This window comes from Mobula hypostoma, chromosome X1 (assembly GCF_963921235.1).
Source record: "Mobula hypostoma chromosome X1, sMobHyp1.1, whole genome shotgun sequence".
NCBI classification, from domain to species: Eukaryota; Metazoa; Chordata; class Chondrichthyes; order Myliobatiformes; family Myliobatidae; genus Mobula; species Mobula hypostoma.
This window is the reverse complement of record NC_086128.1, coordinates 41184307-41205206: the sequence shown is the minus strand read 5'-3', so window position 1 is coordinate 41205206 and position 20900 is coordinate 41184307. Positions and strand designations below refer to the sequence as shown.

At 42.4% G+C, this 20900-nt stretch overlaps 1 protein-coding gene across 7 annotated transcripts in view; it reads left to right on the top strand.

The window, feature by feature from the left end:
* Positions 1–20900, top strand: part of mpp2b (MAGUK p55 scaffold protein 2b) — a 602124-nt gene that overhangs the window by 546174 nt on the left and 35050 nt on the right. For 4 of the 7 annotated variants that reach the window (XM_063037930.1, XM_063037932.1, XM_063037934.1 and 1 more), the window contains 2 exons: positions 2557–2784; positions 18244–18375. The exons of 1 other annotated variant lie outside the window; for it this stretch is intronic. In XM_063037930.1, the coding sequence (XP_062894000.1) occupies positions 2557–2784; positions 18244–18375 (360 nt within the window). The remainder of the gene's footprint in view (positions 1–2556; positions 2785–18243; positions 18376–20900) is intronic. 2 more of the 7 variants (XM_063037933.1, XM_063037935.1) reach the window with 2 other exon arrangements.

Here is a 20900-nt window from a genome sequence, read left to right as displayed (position 1 = left end):
GTAATTTCAGTTTAAATCTTCCCCACCCCCCCCACCGTACAGCACTCAGAAAATTTCCCGCTCGAATATTACCCCCCTCCAGTTCAAGTACACACCGTCCCTTCTGTTTAGGTCTCACATTCCCTGGAAGAAAGCCCAATGATCCAAAAATCTGAAGCTCTGCCTCCTGGACCATCTCCTTAGTCACATGTTAAACTGTATGATCTTCCTATTTCTCACGTCATTGGCATGTAGCATGGGTAGCAATCCTGAGATCACAACCCTGGAGGTCCTGTCCTTTAACTTAGCACCTAACTCCCTGAATTCACTTTGCAGGACCTCATCACCCCTCCTACCCTTGTTATTGGTGCCAATGTGGACCATGAAATCTGGCTGCTCACCCTCCCACATAAAAATTTGTGGACTCAATCCAAGATGTCCCTGATCTTGGCACCTGGGAGGCAGCATACCATCTGGAAACCTCATTCTCATCCACAGAGCCTCCTTAACCAATGAACCCCCCATCACCACAACTCATCTCTTCCCCACCCCCTTTCCTTCTGAGCAACAGAGCCAAACTCTGTGCAAAAGACCTAACCGCTGTGCTTTCCTCTATGTGATCATCCCTCCCAACAGTATCTAAAGCAGTATACCTGTTGTTGAGAGGAATGGCCACAGGGTACTCTGCACAGGCTACCTTTCCCCCTCCTGACGGTCATCCAGTTACCTGTGTCCTGCGCCTTTGGTGTAATTACATCCCTGTATGTCCTGTCTATCAACCCCTCAGCCTCCTGAACAATCTGGAGTTCATCCAGTTCCAGCTCCAAAACCTTAACATGATCTGTTAGGAACTGTGACACTGGAGGTCTCCCTGCCTTCCCAGAAGAGCATTCAACTATCCTGTCTGGCATTCCAACTGCTTTAAATGTGCAATAAGAAAGAAAGAATAAATAATGAAACAAAAATCTACCTATAGCCTACGCCTCTCCTTGCTGAAGCCTCAATGAACCAAACCCTCAACTTCCCACTCTTAACACTGGCCCACTCACACAATGGTGGAACAGTTAAACTTAACTTCTTTTTATTGGACCTTGCCAAGTGCCTAATTATGCGCAATTTATTGTCTCCTTAGGGACTGCGATGCGCAAAAAGTGCTGACTGCCCCCGCTCGCCTCTTTTAAACTCTCTCTCCCACTATGCAATCTAATGTCTTCTCGGGAACTATGGTGCGCAAAATGTGTTGACTGCCCCTGCTCGCTTCTTTTAAACTCTCCTCCACTGGGAAATCTAATGTCTTCTCAGGAACTGTGGCATGCAAAATGTGCTGACTGCCCCCACTCGCTCCTTTACGCTCCCCTTCCCTATATGTAATCTGATGTCTCCTCAGGAACTGTGGCATGCAAAATGTGCTGACTGCCCTGCTTGCTTCTTTTAAACTCTGTCTCCCTCTGAATCGCCACCCACAGCTCCAATCTGCTAATTAAATTTGCCGACGACACTACTTTGATTGGCCTTATCTGAAACAATAACAAGGTGGCCTACAGGGAAGAAGTCATCTCTCTGAAACAGTGGTATCAAAAAAACAACCTCTCCCTCAATGTCGCAAAAACAAAGGAGCTGGTTGTGGATTACAGAAGGAATGGAGGTGGGCTAATCCCTATTGACATCAATCGATTTGGGGTTGAGAGGGTAAACAGCTTCAAGTTCCTTGGCATCCACATCACTGAGGACCTCACGTGGTCTGTACAACACCAGCTGTGTGGTGAAAAAGGCACAACAGCGCCTCTTTCACCTCAGACGGTTGAGGAAGTTTGGTATGGGCCCCCAAACCCTAAGAACTTTCTACAGGGGCACAATTGAGAGCATCCTGACTGGCTGTATCACTGCCTGGTATGGGAACTGTACTTCCCTCAATCGCAGGACTCTGCAGAGAGTGGTGCGGTCAGCCCAGCGCATCTGTAGACGAGAACTTCCCACTATTCAGGACATTTACAAGGACAGGTGTGTAAAAAAGGGCCCATAGGATCATTGGGGACCCAAGCCATCCCAACCACAATCTATTCTAGCTGCTGCCATCCGGGAAACGGTACCGCAGCATAAAAGCCAGGACCAACAGGCTCCGGTACAGCTTCTTCCACCAGGCCATCAGACTGGTGAACTCACGCTGACTTGAGTGTACTCTATATTGCACTGGCTGTTCTATTTATTATAAATTACTATGACTGCACATTGCACATTTAGTTGGAGACGTAACTTAAAGGTTTTTACTCTTCATTTGTGAAGGATGTAAGAAATGAAGTCAATTCAATCAATTCTACACAATCCAATATCTCCTCAGGAGCTGTGGTGAATGGAATTTTAAATCACCTTTTTGAATGGCATTTTAAGCCATCTTTTTAAGTGAATAAAATGATAGCTTAGAGAAATGATCAGCTATTCAATGTGTCAATGTACTCCTTTAAGTACTGTATTGTGTTACTTCTTTGAATTACAAAATCTTCTCATTCTATAACAAAGAAATACCTTTGTAGAAGGTGTGACTGTCAGTCAATAATAAGCAGTAATACTTCTCTTCAGGGTGTAACATTCAGGGTTGAAAACAGTGAACTTGTGATTGCGCGAATTCTTCATGGAGGCATGATTGACCAACAAGGTCTGCTACATGTGGGGGACATCATCAAGGAAGTGAATGGAAAAGAGGTTGGGAATGATCCAAAGGTCTTGCAGGAAATGCTCCAGAATGCCAGTGGAAGTGTCATCCTTAAGATCCTACCTAGCTATCAGGAACCGCATCCTCCACGCCAGGTAAGAACTATAGTTATTATATTCATTTGCTAATCCAAATGTTATGAACAATTCAGTGACAATTTTTCAATCTGGGAGTTTATTTTTGTTGCATCATTAGTCTGAGGACCAGTTTAGGGATTTGCTTAATAGATATGTGAGTGATCAACCAAGCTGTGTGGAATTCGAAAACAATGAAAGTGCAAAGATAAAATGAAAATGGATGAGAAAAGGTGAACAGAGGATAGGTTAAAAGGGGCTAAAAGAGTACCAATTTGATGGTAACAGGTTTAAGATCAACTTTAATATAGAAGTTAAGAGCCAAAGAGCAGGAATAGTTTCCTTGGCCCTTTGAGGCTGTACTTCCAGTCAACTTGATCATGGCTGAACCTCAGTTAATCACTCTTCCTATATCTTTGATGCCTTTCATGCTGAGATATTGATCCACCTCTTTAAACATATTCGACAACATGCTCTCCACCTGTTTCTGTGGTAGGTAATTCATCAGGTCCTCCAACCTTTGAGTAACTACATTTCCCTCATCTTAGTCTTCTATAGAAGCACAGTGGAGAGTATCCTAACTGATTGCATCATGGCCTGGTATAGAAACAACAATGCCCAGGAATGGAAAAGGCTACAGAAAATGGTGGATACAGCCAAGTCCAACTCAGGGAAAGCCCTCTGCACTATTGAGTACAAGAAAGCAACATCCATCATCAAAGACCCCCACTATCCAGGCCTGCTCTCGTCTTGCTATTACCATTAGTGTCATACGGTGGTGGCTGGGAACGGACCCAAGTGCAAGACACAGACACTGAAGTACTAGAGACAGGACTAGGATACAGGGTGAGGGCAAGGACATGGACACAAAACCGGGAACCCGGAACAGGACTGGACAAGAGAGCTAGGAGCCTGGGCTTGGACTCCGAGCCAGAGACTGGACAAGGACCCAGTAGCTGGGTCTTGCCTCTGGCTCAGACCCCAGAACTAGGCAAGGACGAGGCTTGGCTGGCAGGCAGGACGAGGCTGGAGTCTTAAGGCCAGAGGCTAGAGACTCGAGGCGAGGCTTGGCAGGAGGCAGGAGGCTGGAGTCTTCAGGCTTGAGGCTAGAGGCCAGAGGCGAGGCTTGGCAGGAGGCAGGAGGCTGGAGTCTTCAGGCTTGAGGCAAGGCTTAGCAGGAGGCTAGAGGCTGGAGACTTGAGGCGAGGCTTGGCAGGAGGCTGGAGGCTGGAGACTTGATTGGAGGCCGGAGGCTAGAGGCTCCTCCTGGGCAGGGCGCGGTACTCCTGGGCAGGGTACGGTACTCCTGGGCAGGGCGTGGATCACCAGCTGACTGAGGCAAGGGACAGGAAGTGACAGAACCAACCACAGGTAACGGCAATAAGGCCTGGCTTACCCGATGGAGGCAAGGGACAGGAAGGGAGCTAGGTACAGGGTGGCTCCAGGACAAGACTGCAGGCGAGACGAGGCGAAAGTTACCAGCAAGACGAGGCAAGAGTTACCAGCAAGACAAGGCAAGGCTTCAGGCAATGCAAGGCGAGATGAGAACTTCAGGTGAGGCAAGAGTTACTGGCAAGACGAGGCAAGGCTTCTGGCAAAGCAAGACAAGACGAGAACTTCAGGCGAGGCGAGAGTTACCGGCAAGACAAGGCAGGGCTACAGGCAAGGAAACAGAAGGCAGAGGAAGGGATACAAGGACAAGAAGAATCCAGCAGCCACGCCCTGGTCTCTGAAGGTATTGATGCAGCCAGCCCCAATGAGCATCAGCTGCCTCAATTAGAGCTCAACAAGAACAGAAACAGGATAGACAGGAAAACCTGGAGCAAGGGTCGATGGACCGGACCGTGAACCGGAATTCAGACTTCACGGACCGGACCATGACAATTAGGGAGAGGGTACAGAAGCCTTAGATCCCACACCACCAGGTTCAGGAATAGTTGTTACCTTCCAACCATCAGACTCCTGAACCAGTGTGGATAACTTCATTCACCACTACTCTGAACTGATTCTGCAACCTACATTCTCTCTTTCAAGGACTCTTTACAACTCATGTTCTCAGTATTATATTAATTGCACAGTTTGTCTTCTTTGCACATTGGTTATTTCAGTCTTTGAATGTTTATGTATAGTTTTTTGTAAAATTCTATTGTATTTCTTTTTTCCCTGTAATTCCCTGCAAGAAAATGAATCTCAAAGTAGTACATGGTAACAGATACCTACTTTTCTGTTTGTTAACCAGTTTCATTGTTTGACGTATATTACCCAATCACACATGCTTTATACCAATTTCTTAAGTGGGTCATCATGAAGGACCACCTAAAAATCCACATGCACATCCTTGTATGTTTACCGTCACATTCTTTTTCTCTTATTTTCCTCTTTTAATCCCAACCTCCTCACACTTTTATATTGAATTCTAAACTGCTTCCAAATTTCTGGCTTGCGGCTTTTTTTTTGGCAACTTTGCATGCTTTTTTTTGGATCTAATCCTGTCCTTAATTTCATTTGTAAGATACGTTGGACTGCTTATCCTTTTACATTTGTGCAACTATTGCATTTCCTACATACATGCCTTAAATGTTAATCATTGTCTATTCATCATCATGCATTTTATTGACATTCCCTATTCTATCATCTCACTCCTTATACCTTTACAGTTTCATTTGCTTAAATTTAGGAATGTGGTTTTCAGATCGCATTAGACTCTATCGGTACTCAATAAACCTCATTGTGGAAGTGCTTGATCTCATAAAAGCATTCTTACCTGCTGGAAAGGAGAATAAATCTGCCCCACATGGGCCTAGGATAAGATCCATCCTATCAATACCCTCATAATTTTATTAACCTCAATAGGATCATCACTCAGTCTCCTACATTCCAGTAAAGTTATTCAATCCAATTTATCCTTATAACTACAGCCCCCTGCCCCCCACTGTTCCAGGCAACATACAGGTGATTTTTTTTCTGTATTCTTATTAATGCTGTCACATCTTTCCAGTAGTGTGGTGGCCAGAACTGCACACAATGCTCTAAATGTGGTCCGCCAATGTTTTACCTCCTGTCCCTAATAAAATGGCCACAAGTTTATGTTTGTGGTCTTCTGCTGTTGTAGCCCATCCACTTCAAGGTTTGGTGTGTTGTGTGTTCAGAGATGCTGTTCTGCACTCCACTGTTGTAATGTGAGATTATTTGAGTTACTGTCACCTTCCTGTCAGTTTGAACCACTCTGGCTATTCACCTCTGACCTCACTCATTTACAAGGTGCTTTTGCTCACAGAACTGTCGCTCACTAGATGTCGCTCACTTGTTTTTCACATCAGTCTCTGTAAACTCTAGAGATTGAGCATAAAAATCCCAGGAGATCAGCTGTTTCTGAGATACTCAAACCACCCCTTCTGGCACCAACAATCATTCTATGGCCAAAGTCACTTAGATTACATTTCTTCTCTATTCTGATGATCGGTCTAAACAGCAACTGAACCTCTTGACCATGTCTGCATGCTTTTATGCATGGAGTTGCTGCCACAATATTGGCTGATTAGATATCTGCATTAACGTGCAAGTGCACCTAATAAATTGGCCACTGAGTGTATATCCTGCTGTATTCTTAGACAACCTTCCTCTCTAAGCACAACCCCGCCACTTTGCATTTTATCTCCAAACATGGTAATTTTACCCTACGTTCCCTTCCAAGTCAGTTATATTACAAACAACGAAAGTCCCAGCACAGAGCCCTGCAGAACTCTACTTGTCACAGATTTCCAGTCAGAGAAACACACGTCCACCCTTACCCTCTGCTTCCTATCATCCAGTCAATTCTGGATCAAGTTTTGCAATGTGTCCCAGGTCCTTTGTGCATTAACTTTCTGGACCAATTACCATGCAGGACTATGTCATGTGGAAATCACACATTTCATATAGAGTCCTAATGCAGGGTTTTGACCCAAAACATCAACAATCCTTTTCCTTTCACAGACACTCCTCAACATGCTGACTTCCTCCAGCGGATTGTTTGGTGTTCATAGATACAAAAGTGTGCGATTTGCTTAGAAACCCAGATTCTCAAGTGAATAAAAAGTTAAACGGCACTGGAGCAGCCATTTTAGAAAGCAGGTGCAAACAGAGCACTCTGTGTCCCAAAGGAAAGTATAAGAAATAATATAATAATGGTAACTCTACTAATATGAGGTTGATAAAAGTGGGCTGAGATCAATTACAATGAATGATCCTGGGTATTGATGTAAGGAAAATGAATTAATAGGTATAATCCATAGTTTCATCAAGCATTGCAGATCAAAATTACTATGCAAATATGGCTATTCAGCAACCATCAAACTGCAACATTTTCAGTCATTCGTGCCTACTATATTCAAATGACTTAAGATTTTAATTATTGACTGGAATTTATCTAGGGGATTAATTTTGCATCAAAATTCTAATAAATGGATTAGCTAAAGCAGTCATGGGAGAAATTTTTCTTTGATATTATTTCAGCCATTGACTCATTTAGTACTGAAGCTTTAAGTAAGTTCTTGAATAATGATTATATTAATGTAAGCAGAATGCATATAATGATTACAAATATTCGAGAAAATGATTTTTTAGAGAACGTTCCTACATAAACCCTGGTTTCTAGTGAATCAGTTGATTCCACTTGAAAGTGCTGCAGTGAGCTATTGTACATTTGAGCTGGAAAAAGTATAAAGTATCACTGTTTTCCAAAAGTGATCATCATCCATTGACTTCCACTGGAAATTACACCTCTGTCTGATGACCAATCAGTCTTAGGCATTAGCTGGGTATACTTGAAAGTTTTCTGGTATTTGTTACGAGAAGACTGAGGGTGAATAGCAGTGTAAGGCTTCTGGAGGCCGTGTGCCTGTACTGCTAAAGTTGGTGTCCAGAGAGAGGAGCAATGCAGCAGTTTAGCTTCTTTTGAAGAAACACAAAGATGGCAGGTGGATGTCTGCTTTTCAGAGTGGTGAGTAAGATCACAACCTGCATGTATATAATACATTTAAGATATAGTAAAATGGCCAAGGTTTCATTTGATCAAACAGTTTTATATGAGGCAATTTTATAGGACCTTGGTTAGGTTGCACTTAGAGTATTGCATGTGGTTCTGGTTACCTCACTACATGAAGGATGTGAAGGCTTTAGAGAGCATGCTGATAGAGGCTTACCAGGATGCTGCGTGGGCTAGAGGGTATTGATAGAGGCTTACCAGGATGCTGCGTGGGCTAAGGAGAGGTTGTTGTCTGTAGAGCATCAGATGCTGAGGGGAGGAGATCTGATAGCAGTTTAAAGAAATATCAGAGACATAGATAAGATGCACAACCAGAATCTTTTTCTCAGGAAAGAAATGCAAAAATCTAAGGGTGTAGCTTGAAGGTGAGAGGGACAAAGTTAGATGCAGCTGTGTAGGGAAAGTTTTCTTTAGTGTCAAGGGGTGATGGTACAATAGTGTTTTTCATGAATACGCAGGGAAGGGAGGGTATAGATCGTATACAAGTAGAAGGGATCATTTTAATTTGGCATCATTCTTGGCACAGACAGCATGGGCTGAAAGGCCTGTTCCTGTGGTCTACTGTTCTAGAATGTTCTGTGAAACTGAGCTACAAAGGAAAATAACTGAAGGCTTGACAGACTTTAAGGAGCATTATAAAAAGAGAAAGAGGCAGAGACAAGGAGAGAAAAGTTATTGCAAATGGAAAACTATTGTTGTAATGTGGATGAAATTACCGGACAGAGTCACTGGTAGATACAAAGCAGCTTCTTTATTCGACACAACAAGCAGGCATCTTACGGATGGAGACGCTTTCCGCAGAAAGGTCTGCCAGCTCAATGTGGGCTCGATATTTATTTGCTAAACACAAAGGCAATCGCTACTTGAAAAGTTATAGACAATGCATAGACAATGCTTTCTCTTGAAGCTACATACAAAATATCACACCATCCTTTCCTTCCGACACCAACATGTCTAGGTTGGTATCCACAGCCTTTAGGAATGTAAGTTAAATCTACAATACATTTATTTGGCATTTCCCGTGCTAACATAGAAGACAATTAATATTTATAATGTATAGATAAGACTGTCTTCGAAACTACAGCATCAGGCACCAGAAGCATCTGGTATTTATACCTTTTAGGAAGCCCATTGTGGTGGACTCAGTCGACAGTCCTTTGTCAAACAGTTAAAATAGAAGTCTGGTGGCCAAAGTCATTTAAGTGTTAACAAATCATCTACCCAAAAAACTCACTCTAGCAACTATAGCATTAATTGAAACTCATTTGTGATTTTCTATTCCCTTATAATTATTTTGTTATTATTACAGCCATTTTGATTCACTACAGGAATGCTGAAAAAGTGCTAATTGATTCATGCAAAGGCTGCAAATTTGTCTTGCCGTGATGATTAATCATGAAATTTTAATTGGAAATGAAATACAGTTTATACATCATTACAATTTAGAAGTTTAATTTGTTTGGCTCAATTAGTTGGACATCAATTGTCTTTGATGCATGGCCGTGTGGGGCATCCTGGCCAGGGATGTCCCCTGCCATGTGAGGTGAGGCCATGGGGAGGAGAAAGCAGGAGGCAACCATGCACAGCCATGCCCTCCAATGAGGCAAAGAAGTGTGCGAGCAAGCATGGTGCCCACCAAACCTTCCCAGGGGGATGTGCAGATTTTAGTTGCCATGTTTTTCATAGTATTTATAAACAAGGATAGAATTATACTGAAGGACCTATTCGTTAATAAACAAAAGACTTGTATCCTCGAGCACCTTAATCCCTTACAGCATGTATTTTTGTTTCTTATAGTAAGTGAAATACTATTAATAAAAGCCAGATGCTGCAGGGATTCACACAGGTGTAGTTTTATTCTCCCTTTCAAAGTGTTTATAAGAAGTGTTGAGTACATCTGGAAGTGAAACATCACAGTAATTTATGATGATTGGTTTCACCTTCTAGGAAGTAATGGTCTGCAAACCCTGCCAGAGCTGACCCACATCCAATTCCATCTCTAACTTCACCTGGAATTGTTTTTTCACTCTTAAGATACCCTTCCATAGGTCATAGTATCTGTACTTCTTGTACAGTTTTGGATCAATGGTCTTGAATGTCACAGAACTAGCCCGCAGCAGACTGCGAATCTCATGGTTCATTCATGGCATACGTGGGTATGTCCACTATGCTCTCAAAGGTACTTACTCATCCCCACAGGTCTTGATGAAGTCAGTCACAATGGTGACATATTCGTTCAGTTCTACCTACCTCTCCGACAACACTGCATTTGTCAGAAGTGCATTTTTTGGCCTATGGTAGATTCAAATTTTTCATATCAAATTACTGCAAAATCTCAGCCCTGAAGATTGAGCTGCCAAGTTAAACCTACAAGTATTTTACTATTTTAAGAAAATCTGCTTTTAAGTAATTAATGTGCTAAACCTGCCAATGAACTTCTAGCTCCCTGTGTATTATTATGACTTGTATAATCATCCATTTGCACTTAAATGTACAAATATACTCACTTAATTTTCTTTATATTCTGATAGTTATAGAAACATAGAAACATAGAAAATAGGTGCAGGAGTAGGCCATTCAGCCCTTCGAGCCTGCACCGCCATTTATTATGATCATGGCTGATCATCCAACTCAGAACCCAGCCTTCCCTCCATACCCCCTGACCCCCGTAGCCACAAGGGCCATATCTAACTCCCTCTTAAACATAGCCAATGAACTGGCCTCAACGGTTTGCTGTGGCAGAGAATTCCACAGATTCACCACTCTCTGTGTGAAGAAGTTTTTCCTAATCTCGGTCCTAAAAGGCTTCCCCTCTATCCTCAAACTGTGACCCCTCGTTCTGGACCTCCCCAACATCGGGAACAATCTTCCCGCATCTAGCCTGTCCAATCCCTTTAGGATCTTATACATTTCAATCAGATCCCCCCTCAATCTTCTAAATTCCAACGAGTACAAGCCCAGTTCATCCAGTCTTTCTTCATATGAAAGACCTGCCATCCCAGGAATCAATCTGGTGAACCTTCTTTGTACTCCCTCTATGGCAAAGATGTCTTTCCTCAGATTAGGGGACCAAAACTGCACACAATACTCCAGGTGTGGTCCCACCAAGGCCTTGTACAACTGCAGTAGTACCTCCCTGCTCCTGTACTCGAATCCTCTCGCTATAAATGCCAGCATACCATTCGCCTTTTTCACCGCCTGCTGTACCTGCATGCCCACTTTCAATGACTGGTGTATAATGACACCCAGGTCTCGTTGCACCTCCCCTTTTCCTAATCGGCCACCATTCAGATAATAATCTGTTTTCCTATTTTTGCCACCAAAGTGGATAACTTCACATTTATCCACATTAAATTGCATCTGCCATGAGTTTGCCCACTCACCCAACCTATCCAAGTCACCCTGCATCCTCTTAGCATCCTCCTCACTGCTAACACTGCCACCCAGCTTCATGTCATCCGCAAACTTGGAGATGCTGCATTTAATTCCCTCATCCAAGTCATTAATATATATTGTAAACAACTGGGGTCCCAGCACTGAGCCTTGCGGTACCCCACTAGTTACCGCCTGCCATTCTGAAAAGGTCCCGTTTATTCCCACTCTTTGCTTCCTGTCTGCTAACCAATTCTCCACCCACACCAATACCTTACCCCCAATACTGTGTGCTTTAAGTTTGCACACTAATCTCCTGTGTGGGACCTTGTCAAAAGCCTTTTGAAAATCCAAATATACCACATCCACTGGTTCTCCCCTATCCACTCTACTAGTTACATCCTCAAAAAATTCTATGAGATTCGTCAGACATGATTTTCCTTTCACAAATCCATGCTGACTTTGTCCGATCATTTCACCGCTTTCCAAATGTGCTGTTATCACATCCTTGATAACTGACTCCAGCAGTTTCCCCACCACTGACGTTAGGCTAACCGGCCTATAATTCCCCGGTTTCTCTCTCCCTCCTTTTTTAAAAAGTGGGGTTACATTAGCCACCCTCCAATCCTCAGGAACTAGTCCAGAATCTAACGAGTTTTGAAAAATTATCACTAATGCATCCACTATTTCTTGGGCTACTTCCTTAAGCACTCTAGGATGCAGACCATCTGGCACTGGGGATTTATCTGCCTTCAATCCCTTCAATTTACCTAACACCACTTCCCTACTAACATGTATTTCACTCAGTTCCTCCATCTCACTGGACCCTCTGTCCCTTACTATTTCTGGAAGATTATTTATGTCCTCCTTAGTGAAGACAGAACCAAAGTAAGTATTCAATTGGTCTGCCATGTCCTTGCTCCCCATAATCAATTCACCTGTTTCTGTCTGCAGGGGACCTACATTTGTCTTTACCAGTCTTTTCCTTTTTACATATCTATAAAAGCTTTTACAGTCCGTTTTTATGTTCTCTGCCAGTTTTCTCTCATAATCTTTTTTCCCCTTCCTAATTAAGCCCTTTGTCCTCCTCTGCTGAACTCTGAACTTCTCCCAGTCCTCAGGTGAGCCACTTTCTCTGGCTAATTTGTATGCTTCTTCTTTGGAATTGATACTATCCCTAATTTCTCTTGTCAGCCACGGGTGCACTACCTTCCTTGATTTATTCTTTTGCCAAACTGGGATGAACAATTGTTGTAGTTCATCCATGCAACCTTTAAATGCTTGCCATTGCATATCCACCGTCAATCCTTTAAGTGTCATTTGCCAGTCTATCTTAGCTAATTCACGTTTCATACCTTCAAAGTTACCCCTCTTTAAGTTCAGAACCTTTGTTTCTGAATTAACTATGTCACTCTCCATCTTAATGAAGAATTCCACCATATTATGGTTGCTCTTACCCAAGGGGCCTCTCACGACAAGATTGCTAATTAACCCTTCCTCATTGCTCAAAACCCAGTCCAGAATAGCCTGCTCTCTAGTTGGTTCCTCGACATGTTGGTTCAAAAAACCATCCCGCATACATTCCAAGAAATCCTCTTCTTCAGCACCTTTACCAATTTGGTTCACCCAGTCTACATGTAGATTGAAGTCACCCATTATAACTGCTGTTCCTTTATTGCACACATTTCTAATTTCCTGTTTAATACCATCTCCGACCTCACTACTACTGTTAGGTGGCCTGTACACAACTCCCACCAGCGTCTTCTGCCCCTTAGTGTTACGCAGCTCTACCCATATCGATTCCACATCTCCCCGGCTTATGTCCTTCCTTTCTATTGCGTTAATCTCTTTTTTAACCAGCAACGCCACCCCACCTCCCCTTCCTTCATGTCTATCCCTCCTGAATATTGAATATCCCTGAACGTTGAGCTCCCATCCCTGGTCACCCTGGAGCCATGTCTCTGTGATCCCAACTATATCATAATCATTAATAACAATCTACACTTTCAATTCATCCACCTTATTACGAATGCTCCTTGCATTGACACATAAAGCCTTCAGGCGCTCTTTTACAACTCTCTTAGCCCTTGTACAATTATGTTGAAAAGTGGCCCTTTTTAATGCTTGCCCTGGATTTGTCGGCCTGCCACTTTTACTTTTCTCCTTTGTACTTTTTGCTTCTACGCTCACTTTACACCCCTCTGTCTCTCTGCATTGGTTCCCTTCCCTCTGTTGTGAACTAACCTCCTCACGCCTAGCCTCTTTAATTTGATTCCCACCCCCCAACCATTCTAGTTTAAAGTCACCTCAGTAGCCCCCGCTAATCTCCCTGCCAGGATATTGGTCCCCCTAGGATTCAAGTGTAACCCGTCCTTTTTGTACAGGTCACGCCTGCGCCAAAAGAGGTCCCAATGATCCAAAAACTTGAATCCCTGCCCCCTGCTCCAATCCCTCAGCCACACATTTATCCTCCACCTCATCGCATTCCTACTCTCACTGTCGCATGGCACAGGCAGTAATCCCGAGATTACTACCTTTGCGGTCCTTTTTCTCAACTCCCTTCCTAGCTCCCTATATTCTCCTTTCAGGACCTCATGTCTTACTTATTGGAATGTGAGTATTTGGATAAGTGTGCTGTCCTTATTTTATTCTTCAGTATGAAAACTGGAATTTTTCTTCCTAGTTAGCAGAAATCTCATATCTATTTCTCAACACTGTAAAATCTTAATGGCTTGCTTTACATTGGGCTGTGATCGCCTAGTGTTCAGCCATATTTCTACAACTAGCTTCCTAAAGAATTAACAGCAGAGTGCTTTCATTTTTGCCTCTTTGGGTGTCAGGACAATACTACTGAGGAGCTTACTGAAGTCATCCCCTCTTACTCCCAAGTAAAAACCAAAAAAAAACTGAACACCCATAGCACATCAGTTTCATTTGCAAACTCTATGAAACATTAATACTGTTTATCTGCAGATAATACCTGACCTGCTATGTGTCTCTAAAATTTTCTGTTTTCATTTCACATTTCCAGCTTCTACAGGTTGTTAATGATTTTCAGTTATCTTGCTCTGGGTCTACTTCATGAACCATTCTCTTTCAATGCGCAATTCATAGTTGCCTTTGAAGACATCTGATTCACTTTAAATGCCCTCACCAATGCAGTTGATAATGTTCAGCCATTATTTGACCCTTGGGTGACATCCAGTCCCATTTAAAAGTTTTTCTCAGGTTAACGCATAATTTTCTCAAAGCAATTTAGCATTTAATGTTTTCATTTGTCTGTTTATTTGATCAAAATTTCTTTGGGCAAATTGCAAAGTTTTTTAGTCAAGTTATAATCATAAGAGTCAGTTACTCCCTAATAAGAACAGGATAGTTACTATCTGTTCTATAGGATGGACTCTTGACCTCACAATCTGCCTTGTTAGGATCTTGGACATTATTGGTTACTTTTTCTGTAGGTGTTACACTTTGATCTGCATTATTAATGTTTTATCTTGTTCTACCTCAATGCACCGTGTAATGATTTGATCTGTATGAACAGTTAACAAGACAAGCTTTTCACTGTATCTCACATTACCTGTGACAAAATATTAAACCAATACCAAGCAGCACACACAAAATGCTGGAGGAACTCAGCAGGCCAGGCAGCATCTATGAAAAAGAGTATAGTCGGCATTTCGGGCTGAGACCTTTCATCAGGACCTTTCACCAGGGTCTCGGCCCGAAACGTCGACTGTTTCCTCTTTTCCGTAGATGCTGCCTGATCTGCTGAGTTCCTCCAGCATTTTATGTGTGTTGCTCTGATTTCCAGCATCTGCAGATTTTCTTGTATTTGCAGTACCAATGCCAATCTGCCATCCATGTGTAATGTACACTGGACAGCATTAATGCATAATTACTCTTCAGATAAATACTTTTCAAATCTGACACTGCAGCCCAAATGACTTTTTTAAGCAGAAATTGAATGGAGTTTAGATCTAAAGAGGTTTGTGTGGGTAAGTGTGAGTTGAATTCAAATGAGATTGGAGTGCTTTGGAACCAACAAATATAATGAGTTCTGCTGGATGCAGAACTAAAGGTTCCCACAGAATTGCACCGAGGAGCATCCAGATAAACTGGAAATAATCTCGAACCAGTGAGCAACTGCTGGTGTGTGTCTACACAGAGAAAGTAGTTACCAACTGAAGAAGTGTGTGAAGTTCTCAGGAAGAGCGGTGATCCTCGGTGTGAATCATTACAAGATTTCAGTGCTGTCTTTTTCAAAAATACCATGGGTAAAACAGCATGAAGATGATTTTTCTAGGGGGAATATTTCAGTAAGTATTCATTATCTTACTATATAAAAGTTAGTCAGTCTTTTTGTGCAGTTTTTCATTGATTCTGTTGTATTTCTTTGTTCTACTGTGAATGCCTGCAAGAAAATAAATCGCAGATGAGTATATAATGACATATATGTACTTTGTTAATACATTTACTCTGCGCTTTGAACTTTTGAACTTTGAACACTATTTATTTCGAGATACTGCGCGGAAAAGGCCTTTCTGGTCCTTTGAGCCGCACCGTCAGCAACCCCCGATTTGACCCTAGCCTAATGACAGGGCAATTTACAATGACCAGTTAACCTACTAACTGGTGTGTCTTTGGACTGTGGGAGGAAAATGGAGCACCCAGAGGAAACCTACACATACCACAGGGAGGACGTACAAAGTCCTTGAGGAGGATGCCAGGATTGAACTCTGAACTGCGCTAACTGCTATGCTACTGTGGTGTCCTATCTGACACTGTTACCTATTCTTTGATATAAATAATCTGAGACTATTATATTGTGTAGTAGTGGGCACGTGGCCAAGTGGTTAAGGCATTGAACTAGCGACCTGAAGGTCGTGAGTTCGAGCCCCAGCCGAGGGAACGTGCTGTGTCCTTGAGCAAGGCAATTAATCACACATTGCTCTGCGACGACACTGGTGCCAAGCTGTATGGGTCCTAATGCCCTTCCCTTGGACAACATCGGTGGCGTGGAGAGGGGAGACTTGCAGCATGGGCAACTGCTGGTCTTCCATACAACCTTGCCCAGGCCTGCACGCTGGAAAGTGAAGATTTTCCAGACGCAGATCCATGGTCTCGCAAGACTAACGGATGCCTTTACTTATTATATTGTGTAGCAATGTTATTGGTATTCAGGGGTGGTTATATATAATTATTTAGTTTGGAAGAATTCTGTTCCTTATCCATGGAGGAATATTTGTTTTATATCTTATGTTTCTTTAACCAGTAATTTGACCTGAATTTATAGAGATGCAAGAGTTTGTCTCTCTACAAAATTAGATCACGAGCACAATGAATAATGCCCTGCTTAAAGGTGGCAATAGTCTGTCTTACACTCTGCCCATTGCCAATTATCATTTCACAAAGGTATGTTCAGTTAACTACTCCAAGCCTGCAGTGCTGGAAACACAAAATAAAATTCTATTGAATGCTTGTTGGGTTTTATTAGTGTCTATTTTTAATTTTTGATCCCTTGTTTTGGATTTACCTACAAGTAAGTGTTTCATTTTAAATGTCTACTCCGATAATGCCCAAGACCTTTGTTAGGCAACTGTGCACTGTTCTGGTCTCTATATTGTATGTTGAGGCAGTGGAGAGGATTTATATGGTCATGAGAACTAAAAGGTTGCAAATACTGAAGAGGAAAAGGGCCAAAAATAAGACACTTACTCATTCATGACAATTACAACCTCTAAATACTCATTGTATCCTTATAAGTTATTTCTGCACCTTTTACATTCTCTCAGTATCCATTATATAGTGTGGTAACCAGAGCTGCAATCTAATCATCTCTCTATATAAGCCTAAAATAACTTAATTGCTTTTCAGCTCTGTGTCTCATGAACGAACCACAGTGAAGTGTTTGTATTTTATCTAGCTGCGTTAATTCATTCTTTCATACTGCGACCATGGCACATTATGTCTCCCTGCGTTTCTTGACCTATTTACAGCCTTTTATGTGAGTGACCATGTCACTTCTTCTATTGTCTCGTTGAATGCAGTTGTCAGGGTGTTATACAACATAGAAGTTGGCCCACCAGCCACAAGGTACCCATTTACGTTAATCCTATTATTTATTCCTCCCACGTTCCTAGCAACCTTGCTCAGATTCTTTCACTTACACCCAAGAAGCAAAGTGGCCCAATTAATCAACCAACCTGTACTTCTTTGAGATGTTGGAGGAAATCAGAGCACCTGGAGGAAATTCACAGAGTCACAGGGAAAATATAAAAACTCACATAGACAGCACCAGAAGTCAGAATTGAACCCAGGTCACTGGAGCTGTGAGACTGCAACTCTACCACTAGCCTTCCTCATCTAGTGTATAATAACAGATTAACATAAATTTCCTCCAGTTCAGTATTTGAGACCAGAAGCAGCATCTTCAGCCCATGCTCTTAGATCAATCTCCCATCCGACCCAGCATCTCGGATTTCTGACACCATGTTCTCTCCATCACAAAACACACAGTCAAACACATAATATCAGCATTGCTATCTCATTGTCAATTTGTTCACTGCTGAAACCTCAAGATTTATCTGCACCTCCACTGTTCTAATGATTTCCTGACTGGTCTACCATTTTCCAGCCTCTGTAGTGCTAAACTTTTCCAAAACCCCAAGCTTAACTTGAATCAAGCCATTTTGGCTCTGGCTGAGGCATCCCTTGATTTTAAAATTCTCATCCTGATCTTCAAATGCCTTGAGTCATCTGAGAACTCAACTGGTCAATCCTGATTTCCTTTGCCTACGATTGGTAGCTGTTTCCTCAGCAACTAAAGCTATCCCTAATTTTCTCCCTTCATCTTCTTTTATTTCCATCAAAACATAAATTGAAATCTTTCCTCTTTGATAAAGCCTGTCCTGATACATCTTTTGGTTTGGTGTTAGATTTTATCTGACTTCCCCTCCTTTGAAGCAGTTCAGGATGCTTGCAACGTCAAAGTTTGGAGATAAATGCAAATTCTTGTTTTAATGCCACACTCATTTAAGAGAATGTTGAAATAATGGTGTCAATTTCTTAAATCCTTTCAGGTATTTGTGAAGTGCCACTTTGAGTATGATCCTGTCAATGATAACCTGATACCTTGCAAAGAAGCTGGCTTGAAGTTTACCTATGGCGATATATTGCAGATTGTGAATCAGGAAGATCTCAACTGGTGGCAGGTATTGTCAGTGTCTGCACACCACTTTCTTACCTTTCCAGCACAAATTCTTCTGCATTTGCTGAATTTCTCTGAACCTGTATAATCTGATAAATAGATCAATGCTCATTGGGCAGGATCTTCAGAAGGTCCCCATCCATGACTCCTGTAAGTGTCCTTTCCTATCAGGAGACGGGTAAATGGAACTGTGGCTTAGCTAGTGGCATTGCTGCCTCATAGCTTCGAGCACCTTCGGTTCAATCCTGATCTCTGATGCTGTCTTTGCAGACTACATGTGACTGTGTGGGTTTCTTTTCTGGGTTTCTCCCACATTCAACAGATGTGCAGGTTGGTAGGTGGATTGGTTCCTATAAATTTTCCCGAGTATATAGGTAACAGTAGGAACTGGGGAGGAGAGGGAAGAATGGACAGAATTGAACCTGGGTTGCAGGCACTGTAATGTTGTTACACTCACTGCTACACTACAGAAACCACGGGGCCATTTTCTGTACTGTATGACCCGATTTGCCTATCTTCTCATTGGCCTATTATGACCCCTCCTCCCCAACCACAACCAAGGAACATTTTCATGGTGTTGCTTTCTTCTAGCCGTCCCATCTCTGAATGGCCCATTCCACCGGTACCTGATTGAGTTGGTGTACGTGCGTTGCTAAGCAACAGGTGCTGCTTCTGCTTCTTGCCATTAGGTGTGAGCTACCCTGGGTTTAGTTTTGACTGTCTGAGTTCTGACCTGAACTGTTGTGGGTTTAATGCTAAGTGCCCTCTACTAAGTTGCAGATTTGCATATGTGGAATTTGGACCCTTTGTATCTGCTACTGTGTAAGTCTCACAAAAAGCAAAATATGTCTGATGTAAGGTTTTTATACCCATTTAGAGCAGAGGGTCACCCATATCCATAAGTTGCTCAGCTAAAGCAGGTTTAGTTACCCATCATATTTACTCTTTTTTGTCATCCACTCAATGCTTATTTTAATTAGTCCTTTTGCCCAACATTTATGCCAACCATGCTTCCAGTCGAAACATGACCCATTTGCCCATGTTTAACCCATATCCCACTAAATCTTTCCTCTCTATGTACGTCTCTAAATGTCTTGTACCTGCATCAACAACCTCTTCTGGCAGCTTGTACCAAATATAAGACCATAAGATATAGAAGCAGAATTAGGCCATTTGGCCCATCAAGTCTCCTCCACCATTTCATCATGGCTGATCCATTTTTCCACTCCACCTCATCTCCTGCCTTCCCCCCTCCCCAACATGTTCCTTCATTCCCTGACCAATCAAGAACCTAGCAACTTCTGCCTTAAATAAACATAAGGACTTGGCCTCCACAGCTGCCTGTGGCAAAATAGTCCACAGATTCACCACTCTCTGGGTAAAGAAATTCCTCCTCATCTCCGTTCTAAAAGGATGCCCCTCTATTCTAAGGCTGTGTCCTCTGGTTTTAGATTCTCCCATCAGAGGAAACATCCTCTCCACATCTACTCTAACAAAGGCCTTTCACCATTCAATAGATTTCAATCAGGTCACTGCTCATTCTTCTGAATTCCAACGAATACAGGCCCAGAACCATCAAACGCTCTTCATTTGACAAGTTTTTTAATCTTGGAATCATTTCGTGAATTTCCTTTGAATCCTCTGTGGTTTCAACACATCCTTTCTGAGATAGGGGCCTCAAAACTGCTCACAATACTCCAAGTGAAGCCTCACCAGTACTCCATAGTCTCAACATTGCATCCTTGATTATGTTCTAGTCCTCTTGAAATGAATGCTAACGTTACATTTGCCTTCCCCACTACAGACTCAACCTGCAAATTACTCTTCAGAAAATCCTGCACAAGGACTCTCAAGTCCCTTTGCACCTCAGTTTTTTGTATTTTCTCTCCATTTAGAAAATAGTCAACCCTTTCATTTCATCTACCAAAGTCTATGACAATACATTTCCTGGCACTGTATTCCATCTGCCACTTCTCCCATTTTCCTAATCTGTCTAAGTCCTTCTGTAGCCTCCCTATTTCCTCAAAACTACCTGACCCCCACCTATCTTCATAACGTCTGCAAACTTTGCAACAAAGCCATCAATTCCATCATCCAAATCATTGACATGTAACGTAAGAATATTCGGCCCTAACACAGACCCCTGTGGAAAACCGCTAGTCACCGGCAGCCAACCAGAAAAGGTTCCCTTTATTCACACTCTTTGCCTCCTGCCAGTCAGCCACTGCTTTATCCACGCTAGAATCTTTCTGATAATACCATGGGCTTGTAGATTGTTAATCAGCCTCATGTGTGGCACCTTGTCAAAGGCCTTCTGAAAATCCAAATACACAACATTGACTGATTTTCCTTTGACTATTTTGCTTGTTATTTCTTCAAAGAATTCCAACAGATTTGTCAGGCAAGATTTTCCCTTGAGGAAACCATGTTGACTACAGCCCATTTTACCATATGCCTCCAAGTACCCCAAAACCACATCCTTAACAATCGACTCCAAGGTCTTCCCAATTACTGAGGTCAGACTAACTG